The following is a 21,669-nucleotide window of genomic DNA, read 5'->3' on the forward strand; positions in this document are numbered from 1 at the left end:
GAGACAGCTGAGCAGGGTGGGCTGACGGAACACTGGTGTTTGATAATAGGGAGGGGTAGCAACAGGGTTACTCGAGTGTGTGTGTGTGTGTGTGTGAGGTAGGAACAAGGCTGCAGTGGCTACTCTAGTGTGTGTGTGTGTGTGTGTGTGTGACAGAGAATGAGTCAGGATCTACTCTGCAGTCATCTCCAGCTGTAGCTGCTGACTGAATACTGGAGGTAATGTGAAAACGACAATGTTGGTGGTGTGAATGGAATCGTGCTTGAGGATCTGGATCGCTGGAATTAAGAGGCGCAGAGACGAGGATGTGATCAGAACATTTAGTATGAAAACAACAATAAAAAAACACGGTTAAACAAAAACAATCTAAGACAGGTCAGGTGATGGGGAGCGCTTGATTTGTGTGCGTTCTCTCTACTGGACTTGGCAGTTCTCCTCTTCTCTGGTGGCGCTCCTGGCCTCTCGCCGCTTCTCCCGCTGCTCCGGGGTCTTCCGCGTGCTCAGGGACATGCGGCCACGCCTCTCCTCGCCGCTGAGGGCGGGGCTGCCGCATGAGCTCCTCCCACTGGGGCTGTCTGTCGGGGGGTTCGCCTTGCCAACAGGGCTCTGGAGACAGAGGGGCTCCAGCACCTGGATGGAGAGAGAGAGAGAGAGAGAGAGAGAGAGAGAGAGAGAGAGAGAGAGAAAGGGAGGAACAAAGACATCATTAGCACAGGGTCAAAGGTCAGACTACAGTTAAGACTCAAAGCCTCTCAGTCCACACAGTAAACCCGCACATTCAACACAGGTAGAGCGACTGACCCTATAGTTGACCCTCTCTAAACCCCCCCCCCCCCCCCCACCATAGTGCCCTGCTGTGGTTCAGTCCAGTCGACCCCTCTAGTCTCCCATGGTTTGGATCAGTCCGGTTGACCTGACCCACCATGGGGCTAACCTGCCAGGGGCGCCCGCTAACCTGCCAGAGGCCCATGATGATGAATCCATGTTTCTAACGGAGGACTATAGTAATGTTCAGAGATCTACAGGCTGACTGATCTCTGAATAGGATTAGAGCATCTTATTTCAGTGTCTGGAGCATTTCTGGAAAGAGTCATCGTGACCGCAAAGTTACAGCACAAAGACTCAGTGTGTGCTTCTAGGAGTGTGAGTGTGTGTAAAAGCGTGCGTTTTCAGGTTCCCAGGGAGACGGGAGCGTTTAGTCAGCCAGGTGGAGGGAGGAGGGTAGTCCAACATCAGAGACACGGTGACCAAGGTTAGCGTGACACTGACTGAACAACACACACACACACACACACACACACACAAACACACACGTTCCTCCCTCCCCCTCTCAATCCCGGAAAGCAGGCTCTTCCTCCTACCCTGGTTTTCCTATGTCGGGGCTAAGGTGCTCTCCTCCTTCTCTCCACCTCTCTTATGGCCTCTCTGGAGATCTGAAGCGCTCTGTTGACCCTTGTTGGGATTTTGAACGGACATGTGCGTGCTACACACACACACACACACACACACACACACACACGGAAGGCTCACCTTTTGCAGCTTGGGTTCCGCTGCAGGCATGTGCAGGCTGCAGTCGGGCAGGTCCTGGATGGGGGCGGGCGTGGAGGAGGAGGAGGAGGCGGGGTGTCGGGTCGCCAGGCGAGGGCTTCGGCGCTGCACAGCGACCCGCGTCATGATGAAGGGGCTGGCCTCGCCCTGGGGGATGTCAGCGAAACCTGGGGGGGAGAGATGGAGAGAGGAGGGAGGGAGAGAGAGGAGGGAGGGAGAGAGAGGAGGGAGAGAGACAGAGGGAGAGAAAGAGAGTGGGAGAGAGAACGAGAGGGAGGGGAAGAGAGAGGGAGAGAGAAAGAGAGGGAGGGAGAGAGAAAGAGGGGGCCAGTTAGATCACCTCCGTATCTGACAAATGACAACTCTACATTAGGACTTTTCTCAAGTGACAAAACTCGAAATCTTCGAAGGGCATTCCAAACAAGCGTTATTTGAAACCCTGCTTCTTCCCTGCGGCAGTTTGTCCTACAAGGGGATCAGAGGGAAGTAACTTCATAGAGTGTAGGGCGTAAAGGTGAGCCATACGTTTTGTAAAACAGCCCGAGACTCACCTCGTTGCACCAGCTCAGGAAGCCCCTCCGGCCGAAACTCCTCCTCTTCCCGACAGCTCGCCGGTTTGGACGGGGCGGTCGCCACGGTGCCCGCCTTGATCCTCTTGGCCAGGTTGTGCAGGGCCTGCTGGGCCTTGGCCGGGGTGTTGCTGTCACCCCCTGGGGGGTAGACCCTCTTCCCTGACCCCTGGACCCCCGGCGGAGATGGGGGCGCGTTCTCAACATCCTCCTCTGTGACCGTTTCCTGTGTCCTCGAGGTCGACTTCCTGCTTCGGCGCCTGGGCGTCTTGTGATCGCCGCTAGCCTGGTTAGCGTTAGCAGCCTGGTTAGCGTCAGCGCCGCTAGCCTTGCAGGTGATCTGCTCCAGCTGGGTCTTCAGGGTGTCGTTGGTGGCCTCCAGCTTGTGGACTCGCACCATCATGGCGCAGTACTTGTCCAGGCTCTCGTCTGCCTCCTTGCTCCTCTCCTCCAAGGCCTCGCTCAGCTCCTCCAGCTCCCTGCTCCTCTCCTCCAGCTCCCTGCTCTTCTCCTCCAGAACTCTCCTCAGCTCCTCCACCTCCCTCCTGCTCTCCTCCACCTCCCTCCGGCTCTCCTCCAGACCTCTCCTCAGCTCCTGCAGCTCTGCCGAGGCCTCCTCCACACTCCCTACACCTGGTGGGACAACGTCAGAGTTCGCCAAGGTCCATTCAAAAGTGCAGTATTTTGACCAAGTCCTCTTCAGAATTCAAGAAATTACACAACACACTAGATTTGAAGATCATAACACTTTTTGCGTTTATCGTTTGTAAGTATACCGAACATTCTTTCAGCCAACTGGCTGGAAGCAAAGTTTAAATCGTACTGTGACAGGGCAATGCTGGAACAGAGCAGATACCTGCTACGCTCGGGCTGCTCTGTAGTTGAGCGATGAGCTCCCCCTGCTGGTGAAGCTCCTGCAACAGCGCCTCCTTCTCCTTCTCCAGCTGCTTCCAGGACTTCATCAGCAGGTTCACCTTGCTGAGGGCCGAGTCCCTCTCCTTGGACAGCCGGGCTGCACGCGAGCTTAGTTCAGACACCTGCCGGATCAAGATCACATCACACCTCGAGTTAGGAAGCCAGTTTATCTTCCAGCAATGCTAGTGCTGACTTCCGTCCCACACTGGACCTACAGTAACCTGATGCGCCGGATGGTTTGCTTCACATAACCATCTTGGAAAAGGGCAGGCACTTTCAAAAATACGTGGCAGGTGATTGGATGAACCATCTGTCGTGATCATGACAGTCTCACGAGGCCTACAGAGCCCTACTGTACTGAAGTCAACCACAGATACAGAGTGAGTCAATTAGTGATAATGGTTGCCAGATACGTATAGCTTCAGTCTTTCCTCCCTGTCTGATAGCATTAGCAATGTAGCATGATGTGCACCAAACTGGCTGCTAGTCTCACCTGCTGCTGGGTTTGTTTCTGCCTCTCCTCCTCCTCTTGGCTCTTTGCCTCCTGCAAGCCAACCAGCTGGCTCCGCAGCTCCTCCCTCTCTGAGGTCACTTCCTCCAGGGACGACTGGAGGGGAAGAGAAGCCGAGCGGTCCATGATTAGCGGCCCACGACGTACGTGACCAGGAAGCCAGACGCGCAAGCTGCCGCTCCAGGCCAGGCGGTTATCGGCACAGCGACGTCTCTAAAAAGAGCGACGGACGGTCTTACCTTGTAGCTCTCCGCCTGCTGCTGCAGCTGAGTGGCAAGGGCGTCTCTCTCTCGCTCCACCGCCTCTCTCTGTTGCTTGGCGCCGCTCGCCACCCCCTCCAGCTCCGACTGCAGCTGGCTGTTCCTCCGCTGTAGGCCAGCCACCTGACAACAAAAAAATCCCATCAGTTATAACCCTATAAAATGACTTTTAAAGAGATCATTATTCAAGACGCAGACGGCGTGTGCCAGCGAGCAGCCCACCTCCTCAGTGAGCTGTGAGATGGAGAGAGAGGTGGTCTCCAGCTGCTGCTCCAGAGAGAGGACAGAGGCACGCAGTCTCTCCCTCTCCTCCGTTGAACCCCTCTTCTCTTCCTTCTGCTCCTCTCTCTCCTTCTCCAGGGAGGACAGGGTGGCATGTAGGGCCTCGCTCTCTCCCGCTAGCCCCTCTCTTTCCTTCTCCCACTCCTCTCTCTCCTTCTCCAGGCTCTCCCTCTCTCCCTCGGCTACCTCCAGCCTCCTCCTCTCCTCCTCCCACTCCTTCTCCAAAGTCTGGAGCCTCTCCCCCTCCTTCCTCCACTCCTCCGCCGAGCGCTGAAGCCGCTCCTTGTCTTTCTCCTTCTGCTCCAGCTCCGCGGCCGCCGCGCGCCTCCTCGCCTCCAGCTCCGCTGCCTCGGCAGTCTTCAGGAGAAGCTCCCTCTCCAGGCGCTCCTTCTCCGCCCTCAGCCCCTCCAGCTCCGAGCGCGCCTCCTCCAGCTCCGCCGCCTCGGCCGTCTTCAGGAGCAGCTCCCTCTCCAGGCGCTCCTTCTCCGCCCTCAGCCCCTCCAGCTCCGAGCGCGCCTCCTCCACCCTCTCCTCCAGCGCCCTCTTCTCCTCCAAGGCCTCCTCCAGCTCCGCCGCCTCGACCGTCTTCAGGAGCAGCTCCCTCTCCAGGCGCTCCTTCTCCGCCCTCAGCCCCTCCAGCTCCGAGCGCGCCTCCTCCACCCTCTCCTCCAGCGCCCTCTTCTCCTCCAACGCCTCCTCCAGCTCCGCCGCCTCGACCGTCTTCAGGAGCAGCTCCCTCTCCAGGCGCTCCTTCTCCGCCCTCAGCCCCTCCAGCTCCGAGCGCGCCTCCTCCACCCTCTCCTCCAGCGCCCTCTTCTCCTCCAAGGCCTCCTCCAGCTCCGCCGCCTCGACCGTCTTCAGGAGCAGCTCCCTCTCCAGGCGCTCCTTCTCCGCCCTCAGCCCCTCCAGCTCCGAGCGCGCCTCCTCCACCCTCTCCTCCAGCGCCCTCTTCTCCTCCAACGCCTCCTCCAGCTCCGCCCCGGCCGTCTCCGCACGCAGCACGGCGTCCTCGGTGCCCTGCTCCGCCGCCTCCGCCTCCCTCTCCAGGGCGTCGATGCGGTCCTGGAGCGCGTCCGCCTTCCTCTGGGCGCTCCTCAGCAGCTCGGCCGTGTGCTTCTTCTTCCTCTCGTCCGACTCGATGCGGACACGCAGCTTCTCGACGCCGCGCCTCATCTGCTCGACCTCGCCCTGGGTGGAGTTGAGGCGTGAGGCGATCTCCGCCTTCTCCAGCAGGGAGGACTCCAGCGACTGGGCCAGGCGGGCCGCCTCGCCCTCCAGGCCCTGGATCTTGGCGCCGGCGGTCTCAGAGCAGAGGCTGGCCGCGTCCCGGTCCTCCTTGGCGCCGTCCAGCCGGGCAAGGAGCTCGTCCTTCTCCCGGCTCTGGAAGGAGACGGCGTCCTCCAGGGCGCGGCACTGCTCGGTCAGCTGCTCCTTCTCCCCCCGCAGGCTCTCCAGGCTCCCCCGGAGCGTCTCGCGCTCCTCCTTCCCACCCATGACCTCCTCCTCCAGGATCTTGACCAGCTCTCTGGCGTCCGCGTCGCTCTTCTCCAGGCTCTCGGCCCGGTCTCGCCACCGGCCCAGGGAGACGGTGAGCTCGTCCCGGTCCTCGGCGGCGGCCCCCAGCTCGGCGTCCGCCTGCCCGGCGTCCGCCTCCAGTGTCTCCAGACGCTGCTCAAGGGCCGCGGCCGCCCGGCGCCGGGCCTCCAGCTCCCCCTCCAGGCGCAGCTTGTCGGCCTGCATGGCGTCCAGGTCGGCCTCCATGGACAGGATGTGGGTCTCCAGGTTGGCCTTCTCCGATCGGACCCTCCGCAGCTCGCTCTCCTGCTGCAGGAAACGCTCCTCCCAGCCACCTGGAGAGAGGGGAAGACACTTAACTTAATACAAATACCTCCATTGTCAAGGGCAGTGCTTTCCCCATAATAACGTTTTATTTTAGTTCAACCCAACTACTTGTTGGTACAAGAGTAGTTTACAACAGTTATAGCCCCAGTCCGCGATCGAAAAGTAAATACATTTCTTTTGATTTGGTCAGTCGCTTTTAGTGTTGGTGCTCAAGGAAAAATAGTTCCTCTTGGAACTCGAGGAAATGCGGGAACAAAACATATATTTTATCCACCTTTCTATAACCTAGATATTATGTATCACTGGATTCCTCTCGGCCTAAGGAATTTACTCCTCACCTTTGGCCATCTCCACGGCTTCCATGACGTCAGACAGCTGGCACTTGGACGTCTGCAGCTGCAGCCTGAGAGACTCCGCCTCCTCCCCGAGCGCCGCCAGCTGTTCCGCCGTCTCCTGCCTCTCCGCCACGGCGGCGGCGAGGTTCTCCGCGGCGGCGTCCTTCTCCCGTTCTGCCGCCAGGACTCTGACCTCCATTTCGGCGCACAGCTCCTTCCTCAGGACCAGCTCGGAGGTCAGGAGGTCGAACTGCGCGCCAAGGGTGTCGATCTCCTCCTCCAGCCGCTGGACATCCTCCAGGCTTGCCTCCAGATCGGCCAATGACTGTGCGGGGTCGGGATGAGGAGAGGAGATTGGTGGAGAATCCTCCTCCTCCACAGGAAGTTCCTCCTCCTCCATGCTGTTGAGTCCATTTGATGGCTCTGCTCCTCCTGCTGAGATCAGGTCAAGTCAACACACTGAACACCATCCAGGCCTCCCAATGTAAAGCTGCATTACTGACATGTGGTGCATAGAAACAAGCTTAGCTAGATCACGAACTGTCTGGTTTAATGTAAAACCTGTTTATCATCACAACCTCTCTCACTCTAAAAGATCTGTATGACTGAACTCACCTGCGGTGCTCAGCTCCTCATGTAGGGGTGAGCCGATATCCACCATCCTTGAGGCCCGTTCCTCCTCCTCAGCTCCTGGGGTGACCTTCTCCTCCTCCTCCCTCTCCGTCTGCAGCTGCCGGAGGAGACCCTGCTGCAGGTCCACCTGAGCCAGCACGCCGTCGTAACGCTCCTTAAACGCTGTCAGCTCCTCCCGCAGCCCGTCCAGCCTGCTGTTGAGCTCCGCCTGCTCGCGCTCAAACTTGCCGTTCGTGGCGGCGGCCGCCTCCTCGCTCTGCTGGGTCGCTCTCTCCAACGCCGCCTGCAGCACCGCATGGTCTTCGGTCAGGCTCCGGAGCGTCGCCTGGAGGAGGTCGTTCTCTCGCTTGGCCTCTTCCAGCTCGTCCTGGGCGTTCAGGCTGTGCCTCTTCAGGTCGGCCTCCAGCTGGAGCTTCTCCTCTGTCAGCCGAGCCACCACCTCCTCCAGCTTCGCGACGTTCGCCTCGGATGTGTCGAGTTTGCCAACCTCCTTTTCCAACGTCTCCACAAGGCCATCGACGGTGGCCTGCAGAGACTCCACCAGGCCAGCGGGGGCAGTGTTAGCCTGCTGCTGGCTGTGAGCCTCCGCCAGACTGGCAGCCAGCTGTGTGACTTCACCACTCTTAACAGAGAACTCTTCTCTGAGGGAGTCTAGCTCGACCCCCAAGGTGGCCCTCTGAGCTTCAGTCTCCTCCAGTCTGCCCTCCAAGGTGGTCCTCTGAGCTTCACTCTCTTCCAGTCTGCCCTCCAACGTGGTCCTCTGGGCTTCATTCTCCTCCAGTCTGCCCTCCAAGGTGGTCCTCTGGGATTCATTCTCCTCCAGTCTGCCCTCCAAGGTGGTCCTCTGGGCTTCACTCTCTTCTAGTCTGCCCTCCAAGGTGGTCCTCTGGGCTTCATTCTCCTCCAGTCTGCCCTCCAAGATGGTCCTCTGGGATTCATTCTCCTCCAGTCTGCCCTCCAAGGTGGTCCTCTGGGCTACATTCTCCTCCAGTCTGCCCTCCAAGGTGGTCCTCTGGGCTTCATTCTCCTCCAGCCTCCCCTCCAAGGTGGTCCTCTGGGCTTCATTCTCCTCCAGCCTCCCCTCCAAGGTGGTCCTCTGGGCTACATTCTCCTCCAGTCTACCCTCCAAGGTGGTTCTCTGGTCTTCAGTCTCCTCCAGCCTGCCCACCAAGGTGGTCCGCTGGGTTTCACTCTCCGCCAGCCTCCCTTCCAGAGTGGCCACGGTTCCTCTCAGCTCCTCTATCTGGGAGTCGAAGGAGCTTATGCAGGCCTCGTTGTCCTCCAGGTCCATCTGCAGCATCTCCAGCTGGACCTTGATCTTGTTCATGCTGACAGCCTTGTCCTTCAGGGCCTGTGCCGCTTTGGCTTCCTCCGCTTCCGCCCGGTTCAGCCTCTCCTTCAGACTCTTGATCTCGCAGTCCTTCTGCTCCAGGGCGTTGGCGGCGGCCGATAAAGTGTTTTTCGTGGCCTTCACCTCTTTCTGTTGAGCGTTGGCGGCCTCTTTCCAACTGTCGGCCTCCTGGCGAGCCAGGTTATAGGCCTCATTCGCTGCCCGCAGCTTGCCATCGGCAGAGGCACCATCCTCCCTGAGCTTGGAGAGCTCTGCAGAGGCGTTCTCCCACACCTCTTTGACCTCAGCCGCCTCTTGGCATTTACTCTCCAGCTGCTCCTTCGTGGTCTTCAGTTTGTGGAGGTAGGTCTCCATCTCCGACACGTGCTTCTCGGACTCCTCTCGTAGTCTCTCGAAGAGGCCTTTGATCTCTTTCTCTTGAGAGGCTAACTGTTGGGTTTGCTCCTTCAAGCTGTTCTCCAGGTTGGAACTGAGCTCGACGGCAGATGCTTGACTCTTCTCTGCGGCTTCTAGCGACTTCTTCAGGTCATCGAGCTCCTGGTGTACGACTTCCAGCTCGGATTTGAGAGCAGGAAGCGTCTCTGCAGCGGCCTCTTTATCTGCAAGCTCTTCCTTCAAGATGGAGATACTATCCCTCTCCTTGTCAAGGGAATCCTGAAGGCTTTGATATTTCACCTCTGCTTCCTTTTGCACCTCCTCTACTTTCTCTGACAACTCTACGTTTTGCTTCTCTAGATCGGAAGCCTTGGTCTCTGCTAAACTCATCTGCGTCTCGAGTGTCTCTGCTTTGGCTCTGAGTGCCAGCAGGTCATTCTCAGTCTGGGCCAGGGTCTCAGTCATTTTCTGAAGGGCATTGGCATTCTCCTGTTCGGCCGTTGTTAACGCGTGGCACCGCTCCTGAAGTTCTCCGATGGCCTTCGCCTGTTCGGAGAGGGTATCGATGTCCCTCTGTAGAGCCTCCTGGCTCTTCTCGGATTCAGAAAGTTTCTCCAGCAGATCCTCTTTAGTTTTCGCCAGGTCATCGTACTTGGCCTGCAACTCGGCTCCCAGACCTTTCTGGAACTTCAGAGCCAATTCCAGGGATGACACCTGGTCTTGGAGGAGAGGCAGCTCCTGCTGAACCTTCACCAGACTCAGATTTGCCTGCTCGGCCTCCTCTGCCTTCGCGGCGACGCTCTCCTCGCACTCCCTCAAGAAGGCGCTCTTCTCCTCCACGAGCCTGGCCTGCTCCCGGTCCTGCTGGGCCGTGGCCTGGGCTAGACTCTCCCTGAGCTGGGTCACCTCAGCCTGGCCCAGCTCGATCAGGGAGTCCTTGGACAGGGCGAGGTCGCGGGTAGCCTGGTACTGCTCCAGCAGCTCGACGTGGGACCTCTCGGCCCGCTCTGCCCTGCAGCTCTCCTGCTGCAGACGGCCTTCCAGATCCTTCACCTGGCCTTCCAGTTGCGCCACTTGGAGACCCACGTTTTCCAGGTCTTTGGCGTGCTTCTGACTGGCGTCGGACAGCTGAGCCTGGAGCTCTTCGTATTGTCGCCCCTTCTCCTCCAGCTCGGTGCACTTGTTGAGCAGTTCTCCCTTGAGCGAATCAATCTGGCCCGACAGACGCGCCTTCTCCTCCTCCAGGGTCCTCAGCTGCTCCTTCAGACCGCCATTATTGTCGTTCAGAGATGCCAGGTTCTTCTCCAGCTCACTGATCTGGTTGGCCAGGCCTTGCTGCACAGCCTCAGTGTCGTTGATCAGGGCTTCTTTCTCCGTCTTCCATCCCAGGAGTGTTTCGTGTTCCTTCTTCAGGGTGACGCACTCACCCTGGCTGCTGCACAAGGCTGCCTTCAGGTCTCTGTTCTCCTTCTCCGTGGCGTTCAGCTTGTTCGCCAGCTGTTCAGCCTCCTGTTTTTGCTTCTGCAGCTCGCCCTGAGACTTCTCAATCTTCGCCTCTGTGTCGGCAATCGTCTTCTTCAGGTTCTCCAGGTCCTGGAGAGAGGACCTGGTCTGACTCTCCAGTTTTGAGCGAAGTCCTTTCAACTCCTCACTCTGAGCCTCTGTTTTAGCTGTAGTTAAAACACATAAACAGATGTGGCAAATTATATACGTTTAACTGCAATGAACTCTAACCATTGGATATCAAATCTTTGAATCATTATCTGAAACATATTCACTATAAAGAATGTTGAAAGTTTCAAAACACCTGACACTACCTTTAAGCAGTCAGTCAGATAGAAAGTACCTTTCAGGTCATCCCCCATGTTCTGGCTGCGTTTGAGGTTCTGCTCCAGGGTCTTCCTCTCCTCCTCCAGCTGAGCCAGCCTCCTGCTGCCCTGCTCCAGCTGGGAGCTCAGGCCGTTCTTCTCCCTCTGCAGCTCCTGGGAAAAACACACACATCCCATCAGAGAGCACAGAAGCAGCACTGCTCTGGCATCAAATACCTAACAGAGATGAGCCGATTGGAGGACGAGGCATTCCTAATATCAAGATCAATCAATCAATCAAGTTGGATTTATATAGCGCCCTTCATGATAGCCAGAGCGCTTTACAGAGTCCAGTATTCATTCAGACACAGTCATACCGGTGGTGGTAAGCTACATCTACAGCCACCAACATTGGATTGGTGTGCCATACTTATTGGTGACTGTTGCCGTTGTTTGGATAGATATTCAATATTCTAACAACAATGGATGGATATTCAATATTCTAACAACTGACAATTTAAGAATGTTAGGAGTCGGTTGGCATTGGTTGGGGCAGTGTGCAGGCACCTTAAGAGAGTTCTGTAAAATGACAGTGACAAAATCTGTGCCGTACCTCAAACTTCTTCCTGGCGTCCTGCTCCTTGGCCTGGCAGGCCTGCAGACCCTGCTCAGACCTGAAAAGCTTCTGCTTGTGCTCCTCCAGCTCTCTCTCCAGCTGGCCTTTCTGGAACATCACCTGGGGGAGGGGAGGCAGAGAGGACAGTAACACAACTGGAAAAGGGCACCTATGAACTCTTCATAAAGCCTTGGTTATACTCCCAAATGGACGTGCACAGCTGCAGACACCTCAGACGCTTAGGGGTTCTGTTTATACTACTTCTGTAGTCCGCTTCGAGGACACAGCAATTGGTGCTCTCATAGCGTAGAGGAGGGTGCACTAGTATGCGCGGTCACAAAAATTCACAAAAAATGAATGTGTTCCTCATCAGAGCCCAGGTTCTCGCCCGTACCTTCTCCACCTCAGCCTGCAGGATGTTGTGGTCCTTCTTGGCCTGCTGGATCTCCTGGTTCAGCTTGGTCTTGGTCTGGTTGAACTGCTGGTCCAGTGACTGGTGGCTGCTTTGGAGATGCGCAAGCTCCTGCATAAACATAAAGAACATAGAATTTGGTGCGTCGCAAACTGTTGTACTGCAAAATCTACCAAAAACCTGGGCGGCAGGTTTAGGCTTTTCATTTAGCTATCTTGGAGCCTAAAATACTTTTAAACGCCGGATCTGGTGTTGTTGATGGTGTACTGTAGAATGACAGGAAGGGGGGGACAACACACACACACTATGAGCACAGCAGTAGATAACTGAGGGGGGGTGTCTAGGAGCAAATCGGTCAGGGGGTGCTACGACTAGGAGCACAGCGGTAGACAACGTTGTACCTTCTGGCTCTCCTTCTCCTGGTCTTTGATCTTCTGCTCCAGGGCTTTTCTGCAGCTCTCAGCGTTGTGCCTCTGGCAGCTCATCTCCTCAGACACCTGCTTCAGCTTCTGCTCCACCAAGGTACACTGGAAACACACACATTTAAAGACATAGATGTACCATTTCATAGTCTATTCATATACAGTACCTCCATAGCTCCAGATGGACAGCATGTCCTTGTTACAAGAATTTGCCTTCCTACCACCACATGAATAAACAAGCTTCACTGCATTGTCAGTGTTCACAACCGTCGATAGTATGCTTTCGAAACAGACATCACAGAGGACAGAGTGGCAAATAACGAATCCATTAGCTCAGCGACCGTCCAAACACAGCCATCACTCCCTCACTCTTACCTTAGTGACAGCCTGGTCGTGCTGCGCGGTGGCCTTGCTGAGCTCATCTCGGGTCTTGCCCATGGAGCGGTCCTTCTCGGCCAGGTCCCTCCTGGCCTGGTCCAGCTGGCCCTGCAACTCCTGGAGCTTGGAGGTCTGGTTCCTCACATCCCGGTCCTGGGAAGCCAGGCGCTGCTCCAGATCACTCACTTTGCTCTTCAGCTCTGATGGACAGGGGGCACACACAGGGAGGAGGAGAGGGAGAGAGATAAACACACCATTGAGACAAAATATGGACGCCTGCTGAGTGATGGGCCTGGTTCACCATATACTGTTAACCAATGAACTCTCCCATCTTTTTATTTCAAGTGGAAGAATTTAATATTTTATTGCCCCTGTTCTGGTGGCTGAGTGGACACTTTAGAGAGAGCTGAAGAGCTGGGACCCAGGGCTAGTACCTGTAGACAATAATAGTTTCAGCAGTGTGTGTGTGTGGAGGGGGGGGTCCTACCTTGGTTGAGGTTCTTCAGCTGCTCCATCTGCTGGGAGGAGCCACTGGCGTCGCTACGCGATACGGACGTGCTGATTCGCGGGCTCTGCTTGATGGGCGTCGCATCCATGTTCCACAGGTAGCCAGAGGAGGAGGACGCTGCCCCGCCACCACCACCGCGCCTCTTCAGAGGCGTTTCAACGGAGCCCTGAGACTGCCAGCTCTGTGACTGGTCCTGTTGTTGCCATGGGAAAACAGAAGAGCCGCCTTGCTGGCGGGCTGCAATGTCCTTGTGGCTCACGGTCACGGACGACTGGTTCAGCAACTTAGGACGTAAATGGAGGAAGACTGAATATTACTCACAACACTACAGGCCAGTTTCCACAGATGAAGCCAGCCTAGTCTAAATCTAAGAGGTGAAGAATTGTCCATTGATGTTTTTTTTGTTTTTTTGTTTATTCTAGGAGGATTAGGTTTAACCTAATCTGTGTCCAGGGAACTAGCCCAATGACCTAAAGTCTTTGTCCCTCTACTCACTTTGACTTGCATAACTTTGAGCTCAGCCTCCAGTCTCTTCCTCTCCTCCACCTCCTGGTTGTACTTCTCCTGAAGGTCCTCGAACCGGGAGTCTGGGGGGTGGTGGAGGAGACAAAGTGATGGTTCACACACAATTCATATTAGAGGACAGATATCTCGACACCATTGGATTACTCAGAGCCAAGGTTTGTGTGTCGGTTGCTTTGAGCATTTGTGTTATATTTGACAAGCGAATGGGGCTAGGCAGTTGTTGATAATCTAAACTGTGTGGGTGTGGTTTAAAGAAAGAGAGACTGTTACCGTTCTGTCTGTAGCTTGGGGTGGCCGCAGGTGTGGCGGGCATATTGAAAGACTGGTCGGATGAGTGCGAGGACTGAGACCTGTCCATCTCATTTTTATATCTACAGGGAGGATACGACTGCTATTACTAACCACTCCATTGTTATCAATTACTGTTATCAACTGACTATCCGACGCCAATCAACACCCAACATTCTAAAGTTGGCAGTTGTTAGAATGTGGTAAAATCCATCCAACCGATACCAACAGTCACCAACAAACATGGCACACCAAGTTAACATTGGTGTTGGTTGGGGCAATGGGCAAACACCAACTAAAACTCTCAGGCCCACTCCTACACGCACAACTAGGACATGATGATAGTTTTTGTGTGTGGAGCCAATGGACGTACATGTCACTAATGTCTGTCTACCCCCGGCATGCCCCGATATCGGACTCACTTCTTGAGCTCCTGCTCCAAGCGTTCGATGGTCCGCCTGCTTGCGCTGAGCTGGCCCTCCAGGTAGCTGACCTGCTGCTCTTTGACCCCGAGGTCGTGCGTGGCCTTCTGACGGGCTTTCTCCACAGAGTTGCAGGACTCCAGCAGCGACTGGTTCTCCCTCTTCAGGGCCGAAGCCTCGCTCTTCTCGCTGTCCACCTGACCACAGGACAGGCGATCGAATGTATGGAGGGACACATGGACACACACACAGATGAATGCCAAGCAACTCTAACCTAATAGTTAGCAATGAATCACTCTTCACTTTAGGTGCTGCCACTTAAGGTGGCAAGACATTTTGTGAAATGTTTGACAAAAATACATTGGATCTAGACACTTCTGTTGAATCACGTCTAGAACATCTAGACCATAGCTGAAACTAACAACCTTTTGTTTCTGCTTCTGCAGGGCGGCCTCCAGAGAGTCCAGCTGGAACTGTTTCTGGGACCTCTCCTTCTTCAGCTTGTCCAGCTGTGTCTCGATCTCCTGGATCTTCTGCAGGGCTCTCCCTGGAAGGCCATCCTTCCACTCCTCCACTGCCCAGCTCATGGTTGGTTCAAGAACCTCCTGCAACATTTTATTAAGAACCAAGGTTACAAAGCGCTGGACAATCACAAGAAAATAAGAGTAAAAAGGATACAATATACTGTAGAAGCATAGAATCAGACAGCACAACACTGAAACACATACAATACGGTATAGGAGCATACAATCATAAAGTGCAATATTAAAACATTAAAAACTATACAGAAGACAAGACACATCAACAAAATAATTGCATAACAGGTGGGTTTTCAACAACTAGACTGTCCACTAAGTCAGCTCTTGTAACGTTAATGTCTAAGGGAAAGTAAGTATAAGTAAGAATGTGCAAGTTAAATAAATGTATCCCAATATCAGATTTTCAGTTGAATTCACAGTACTTTTAACTTTACATACAACCAACGTTAGCTACGTAGCATAGCTAAGCTGGCTAACGTTAGCTACGTTAGCATGTGTCTAAACACATTAACGTTAGGAAACTACCCAGTTCTAACGTTAGCATTTAGCTAGCCGAGGTTAGCACTGAATTGTGAATAAGGCACAATTTAATGCATATTTATTTTCAAATTGGGGCGGTTTAGGCTAGATTCTAACTGACTGTCTGGGCTGGCCACGCTTACGTTAGCTAGAAACCAAACGTAAACACATAACAAATGAACCGTAGCAAACGAAAAGTTGTGTAAACGTTTGCAGTAAGCCTAACACTTAAAACTTAAACTCGTGTAAAACGTAGCCTTTTATATAATCGAAAATATTTGGCTTTTCATTCACTCACTTTGGGCGCGACGCCGAGTCTTCTACTATTCTTGTCTTTTGGTTGAATGTGAAAATTCAAAATCCAGCAACAATCCGCCACACTTCCAAGAGCGTCGTTCCCATTGGATGTTTACAAATTACAACGTTTTTGATTGGCCAGTGTTTTGCATACATGGGCGGAGCCCTCCTGTTTGAGCCAATGGGCCAATTCAAAAAAAGAAAAACTCCGCCCATCAGAAACATCCAAATGTGGATTTGTAGGACTGTACCAGTGTATGAAAGAAATAGTACACTTAACTTTCTTTATTTAATAAATATTGAAGGGGAATGTCATGTCTATAAATCATGGCTATAGCCATTCGTATTCACAGTATTCTTCCCTTCTCGTGATTCTGGTCTCTCTCTCGCGCAAGCGCACACACGTACGCACGCACACGCGCGCGCGCGCGCACACACACACACACACACACACACACACACACACACCAATATTCATCACAACACATTCTAGAAAAAACAAACCCCAGTCTGTAAACAGGGAAGGGAACATTCACATAAGTTGCTATGGAGTCTGTATCCTTGAATTTCCAAGTAATATGATACAGTTTCAGGGCATGAGATAACTTTCTATTAAGTGTCTATTAAGTGCTATTCTCCAACCATTGCACACCACTAGTATCAATAATATAATGGGGAAAAAAACAATGAATCCATGACAAAATACATTATCTCTAAATGTCAGTCAAACATGGTTTATTATCTGCTGATCTGATCCGTTGACGATCAGAGCTCTGGGAGTTTGTGCATTCCAGAAGATGGGTAACGCCCATGTCTAATCAGCTAACCGACACATGTAAACCAAAACACAGGAACAACAGGAAAACAACACTTAGCAAAAACACCACGGAAGAGATAAAAATTTCAGTCGCCATTAAACCAATGATAATGGTCAGATATTGTGTCGACTCGATTCCCCACTGGTTAAGGTTAAGTTTGGGGGGGGGATCTGACCCTAGATCAGTGCTTACTAGATCATCAATGCTACTAGTGGCGGGTAGCACCATTAACCTTGTGATCTCGGAGCAGACCAGAGAATCGACAAGGGTTCTGCCCTTGTGCTCAGAAAGACAGGAGAGTTTTCTTCTTTCTTTTTTTTTTTTTTTTTTTTTTTAAACCATGCGGCATTCTTTCTAGAAACAGGCTAAATGTTTTTGTAAGACAAACAAATAACATAACGCAACTTTCTCTCCTTTTGTGAAATGAGAAACAGGGAAACGACCTTCCCTTAAAAACAGACAAAACTGATGCAGAGAGAAGTAGCTTGTTTTCACAGTACATAAAGAGGAGTCTTCGAATTCAAAGAGCAAAAGACCACAGTGCATGATTTCATAACGAGCACAGGTCAGGAATGGCCACCACAGCTTGGTAAACTGGGCTTATTCCACAAGCAGAACAACTAGGACCTGGTTGAACCATCCTTCCTTGCTTCCCCATAGAAGGCCTTAATCTGACATATGCCTGGGTTGGATAGAGCAGTGTAGAAGAGCACAGCCTTTCACCTATCCAGTCACGCTAGATCAGAGATGACCTCACGGTAAGGCAGAAGGGAGGGTGCATCTTTAGAGTATTGGAACTGGGTCATCGTGTGGGACAAGGGGCTCTGCTCTGTTATGATTTAACATGACCATGATTGAATAGACAGAGAAGGACAGAGACAGAGATTTGTGAGAGAGAGAAAGAGAGAGGGAGAGAGAGAGAAAGAGAGAGGGAGAGAGAGAGAAAGAGAGAGGGAGAGAAAGAGAGAGAGAGGTAAACTGTAAGATTCATGCCGTGCAGCCCTAATGTTTGTTTTGTTGCTTTCTGAGGAGGTCTCCGTCTCTCTTCTCTTCACCCGTCCTCTCCTCCTTCCTCCCTCCTCACTTCTGCTCCTCTACCTCTCGTTTGACCTCCGCCACGTAATGGTGGTCCTTCCCGTGAGCCACTTCCATGATGGCGATGGCCTGAGGAGGAAACAGGAAATGGCAACGTCATTTACAGGAAGCGGCCTACCTCTCACTACGGCCTTAATCCGGGCATGTGCCCTGTACAGACTCTCGCAACCATCCGCTCTCACAGATCTAACATGACCGGACCTGGTTACCGCTGTGTGGAGACGTTCCATGTTTTTCAACTATCCGATCATGTTAGCTCAGACAGAACCTCCAGGGAGGAAGGAAGGATCCAGAACCGTCCTACCTTCTTCAGGGCCTTGACTCCCTGGTTCTTGTTCTCCAGGCCCAGGTACAGCCTGCCCAGCTTCAGGTACATGGAGGCCACGTTCAGAGAGTAGGGGGGGTAGTGGACGCTGCAGGAGGTGGGAGGGGTCATGACGTTACACTCCTGTTACTTTCTGCTGTTCTGGTTCTTATGTAAACATGTATGGTCGTATGACGGTGAGGTCTGCCCAGGGGTGTAGTGGACTAAAGAAGTTGGTATTCTCGAATGGCTAAATTCCAGAAATGTTACCGTTTTTACATTAGTGGTGGATAAGAGGTGGGTATACTGTGTTTCCATGGATAAAATATCCTCCACTACACCGCTGGGTCTGTTACGACTTTCAGTATGAGCAAATCGGTATGTGAACCACACAGAAGAATGTTCTCTCAGTACTGCGTGTTTGTATGTTATGTTGTTATATGCAGGCTCACCTGTAGGGGTGTATGATCTTCTCTCCGTAGCTCATGGCCCCGTCCCAGTCCTGCATGTAGAGGCACACGCCCATGGCCTGGTACATCATGTGCAGCATGTAGACGTTGGTGTCCGCAAAGATGGTGCCCATCTTCTCCTGGCTCAGCTCGCAGATCTCCAGCAGCTCACTAGGGGGTGCCAGCGAATCAAGGCCTCAAACGGAACACAGTATTGAAGAGGAGGAAGGGGGGTATGGTTAAGGTTAGGGTTAGGTTTAGATTTAGGGTTAAGGTTAGGCTTAGGTATAGTGTTGGGTAAAGGACAGGTTGGGGTTGTGGTATGACCGGTGTCTGCGTTTATGGAAACTAGCCACTGCCGTAGGAGTACACTGGGGTGTAGTGGTCACTGGTTGGGGGGACCACTCCCCCTCTTCTAGCATAATATATTTTTATTTTACCATTATAACATTAAAACAGCATTAAATCAAAATTTTCATATACAAATAAACAACGTGTGATGTGTGATGACTACACCACTGTGAGTGTGTGAGAAAACAAGTGTGTGCGATAAATATATACAGTACGGAAGGATAGCCCTAACCCTATAGAGTATGGAAGGATAGCCCTAACCCTATAGAGTACGGAAGGATAGCCCTAACCCTATAGAGTACGGAAGGATATTCTTATAGTGCTTCGCTCTGCGAAACTCCTCGATGACATTCTTGGCGTAGACGACCATCGTCCTGATCTCCTCGGGCTTGGGTGGTGAGCTCAGCTTCTTACGAAGCTCCATCTTGGCCTGGTCCTAGACAGAGAGAGAGAGAGATGAGGAGGAGGAGGAGAGAAGGAATGGGATGTGGGAGGAGGAGAAGGGGGGGGGGGGTACAGAGATGGAAATTGGAGGAGAGACAGCGGTGAGGGTGACAGAAAGGGGAGGAGAGAGTCTTGTACGTCCTCGGGTCCCGTTTTTAGCATGCCTCCTCGACGAGGCTCAGATCACGTACCAGACTGTAGCGTCGGTAGCAGGCGGACGCTAGGTCTCACAGGCAGGGTCTGGGGGGTGGAACAGTGCGTTCCTAAATGGGGAAGACGCTGTGTTCTTGTTTGGCACAATGAGGACACACACCCAGTCTCGAGGTGGGGTGGGGGGAGGGACAGCCTACAGTGCAGCACAGACATCATCGCTGTTGCTTCTGTGGTGCTTCCCAGACGTTTACGAACGCAGCGGCCTGCTATGGAGCTCCGCCCACAGCTGCTCTGCTTGGACCCGGAGGGCCGTGAGAGGGCGGCGGTAGCAGGGCGCTGAACTCTGAGCTCTCACCTTGGACTTGGTGGAGCACTCCGTGCACTCGCAGGTGAAGAAATACGAGTCCAGAAGTCTCTCGTTCCTGTCATCCGTCGGGTAGAGCAGATCGATGTAGCTGTTGAAGACCTAGACAGTCGGAGAGACAGAGAGAGAGATTGAAGCAGCAGTCAGACCTGTTTCACCTAGGATGTAATAGTAGTAGTAGTAGTAGTCATAGTAGTAGTAGTGGTAGTGGTAGTAGTAGTAGTAGTGGATATAGTAGTAGTAGTAGTAGTATTAGTAGTAGTAGTAGTAGTAGCAGCAGTAGTGGATGTAGTAGTAGTAGTAGCAGCAGTAGTCGATGTAGTAGTAGTAGTAGTAGTGGATGTAGTACTAGTAGTAATGGATGTAGTAGTAGTAGCAGTAGTGGATGTAGTAGTAGTAGTAATGGATGTAGTAGTAGTAGCAGTAGTGGATGTAGTAGTAGTAGTAGCAGCAGTAGTGGATGTAGTAGCAGTAGTAGTAGTGGATGTAGTAGTAGTAGGAGGAGGAGGAGGAGTAGTAGTGGATGTAGTAGTAGTAGTGGATGTAGTAGTAGTAGCAGTAGTAGTAGTGGATGTAGTAGTAGTAGTAGGAGGAGGAGGAGGAGTAGTAGTGGATGTAGTAGTAGTAGCAGTAGTAGTAGTGGATGTAGTAGTAGTAGTAGTAGGAGTAGTAGTAGTAGTGAATGTAGTAGTAGTAGTGGATGTAGTAGTAGTAGTAGTAGTAGTAGTAGGAGGAGGAGGAGGAGGAGTAGTAGTGGTAGTAGTAGTAGTGGATGTAGTAGTAGTAGTAGTAGTAGTAGTAGTAGGAGGAGGAGGATGAGTAGTAGTGGTAGTAGTAGTAGTGGATGTAGTAGTAGTAGTAGTAGTAGTAGTAGTAGTAGTAGTAGTTGTAGTAGTAGTAGTAGTAGTAGTAGTAGTAGTAGTAGTAGTGGATGTAGTAGTAGTAGTAGTAGTAGTAGTAGTAGTAGTAGTAGGAGGAGTAGTAGTAGTAGGAGGAGTAGTAGTGGATGTAGTAGTAGTAGTAGTAGTAGTAGTAATGGATGTAGCAGTAGTAGTAGTGAATGTAGTAGTAGTAGTAGTAGTAGTGAATGTAGTAGTAGTAGTAGTAGTAGTAGTAGTAGTAGTAGTAGTAGTAGTGGATGTAGTAGTAGTAGTAGTAGTAGTAGTAGTAGTAGTAGTAGTAGTAGTAGTAGTGGATGTAGTAGTAGTAGTAGTAGTAGTAGTAGTAGTAGTAGTAGTAGTGGATGTAGTAGTAGTAGTAGTAGTAGTGGATGTAGTAGTAGTAGTAGGAGGAGGAGGAGGAGTAGTAGTGGTAGTTGTAGTAGTAGTAGTAGTAGTAGTAGTAGTAGTGGATGTAGTAATAGTAGTGGATGTAGTAGTAGTAGTAGTGGATGTAGTAGTAGTAGTAATGGATGTAGTAGTACTGTTAGTAGTAGTAGTAGTAGTAGTAGTAGTAGTAGTAGTGGTGAATGTAGTAGTACTGGTAGTAGTAGTAGTAGTAGTGAATGTAGTAGTACTGGTAGTAGTAGTAGTATTAATGGATGTAGTAATACTGGTAGTAGTAGTAGTCGTAGCAGTGAATGTAGTAGTACTGGTAGTAGTAGTAGTAGTAGTAATGGATGTAGTAGTACTGGTAGTAGTGAATGTAGTAGTACTGGTAGTAGTAGTAGTAGAGGTAGATGTCGTAGCAAATTAGTTAACACACACACACGCACACACAGACATACAACAGCCCACTTCCGGCCTTAGGCCTGGGTCCAGTACCCCCTTCCCCTCACCCTACCCCGGGTCCGTATCCTCTTCCTACCCCCATCCTACCCCTGACCCCTGCCTCTACCTGGACCCAGGCACACTCACACTCACTCACACACACACTGACAGACACCAGTCCTGGGCTCAGATCCCCTTCCCCTCATCCTAACCCGGGTCCGTATCCTTTTCCTACCCCCCACCCTACCCCAACCCCTGCCTCTATCTGGGCCCAGGCACATTTATGCACACACAGACATACACCAATGTTTGCCATGTCTCTCCTATGATGTTATTAGCCTCTCTTACTTTGAAAATGTAATTTAATGTTATTTATTGCTCTATAAATGTTCTTAGCCGGTAGACAAACATACTCCAGGAGCTTGCTCGATCGCCTCGCTGAGAGGGGTCAGGGAAGAATTTTTACAGCTCACTTATCTGGCCCCCGGGTGATTACTGTTTTTTTGCTTCCCTCTGGAATATGTAGGGGTGGGATGTCTGCCCACCTCCCTTGTTCTCTGTAAAGCGCATTGTGTTGCCTCTGGGTATGAAATGCGCTATATAAATAAAGCTTTGATTGATTGATTG

General features: G+C 52.3%; 2 protein-coding genes across 2 annotated transcripts in view; both read right to left on the reverse strand.

The window, feature by feature from the left end:
- Positions 1–413: 413 nt before the first annotated feature.
- Positions 414–14,587, reverse strand: cenpf (centromere protein F; the record flags this gene model as incomplete). Its single annotated transcript, XM_084453963.1, has 21 exons — positions 414–630; positions 1,531–1,715; positions 2,100–2,625; positions 2,981–3,154; positions 3,526–3,639; positions 3,783–3,926; positions 4,026–4,194; positions 4,342–4,611; positions 5,047–5,935; positions 6,266–6,694; positions 7,007–10,291; positions 10,468–10,603; positions 11,043–11,165; positions 11,440–11,568; positions 11,859–11,984; positions 12,255–12,457; positions 12,745–13,048; positions 13,261–13,352; positions 13,561–13,661; positions 14,001–14,197; positions 14,426–14,587. 21 exons carry the CDS (start codon positions 14,585–14,587, stop codon positions 415–417), a joined length of 7,974 nt encoding a protein of 2,657 aa, XP_084310089.1. The 3' UTR covers position 414.
- A 1,886-nt stretch (positions 14,588–16,473) lies between these two features.
- The window catches only part of smyd2a (SET and MYND domain containing 2a), an 11,114-nt gene continuing 5,918 nt past the window's right edge, over positions 16,474–21,669 (reverse strand). Inside the window, exons 8-12 of the mRNA XM_084453427.1 lie at positions 19,325–19,435; positions 18,675–18,808; positions 18,025–18,192; positions 17,573–17,681; positions 16,474–17,337 (exon numbers count right to left, since the gene is read on the reverse strand). Coding sequence (XP_084309553.1) covers positions 17,254–17,337; positions 17,573–17,681; positions 18,025–18,192; positions 18,675–18,808; positions 19,325–19,435 — 606 coding nt within the window. The 3' untranslated portion in view covers positions 16,474–17,253. The remainder of the gene's footprint in view (positions 17,338–17,572; positions 17,682–18,024; positions 18,193–18,674; positions 18,809–19,324; positions 19,436–21,669) is intronic.

This window comes from Borostomias antarcticus, assembly GCF_949987555.1.
Source record: "Borostomias antarcticus genome assembly, chromosome: 19".
Taxonomy (NCBI): Eukaryota; Metazoa; Chordata; class Actinopteri; order Stomiiformes; family Stomiidae; genus Borostomias; species Borostomias antarcticus.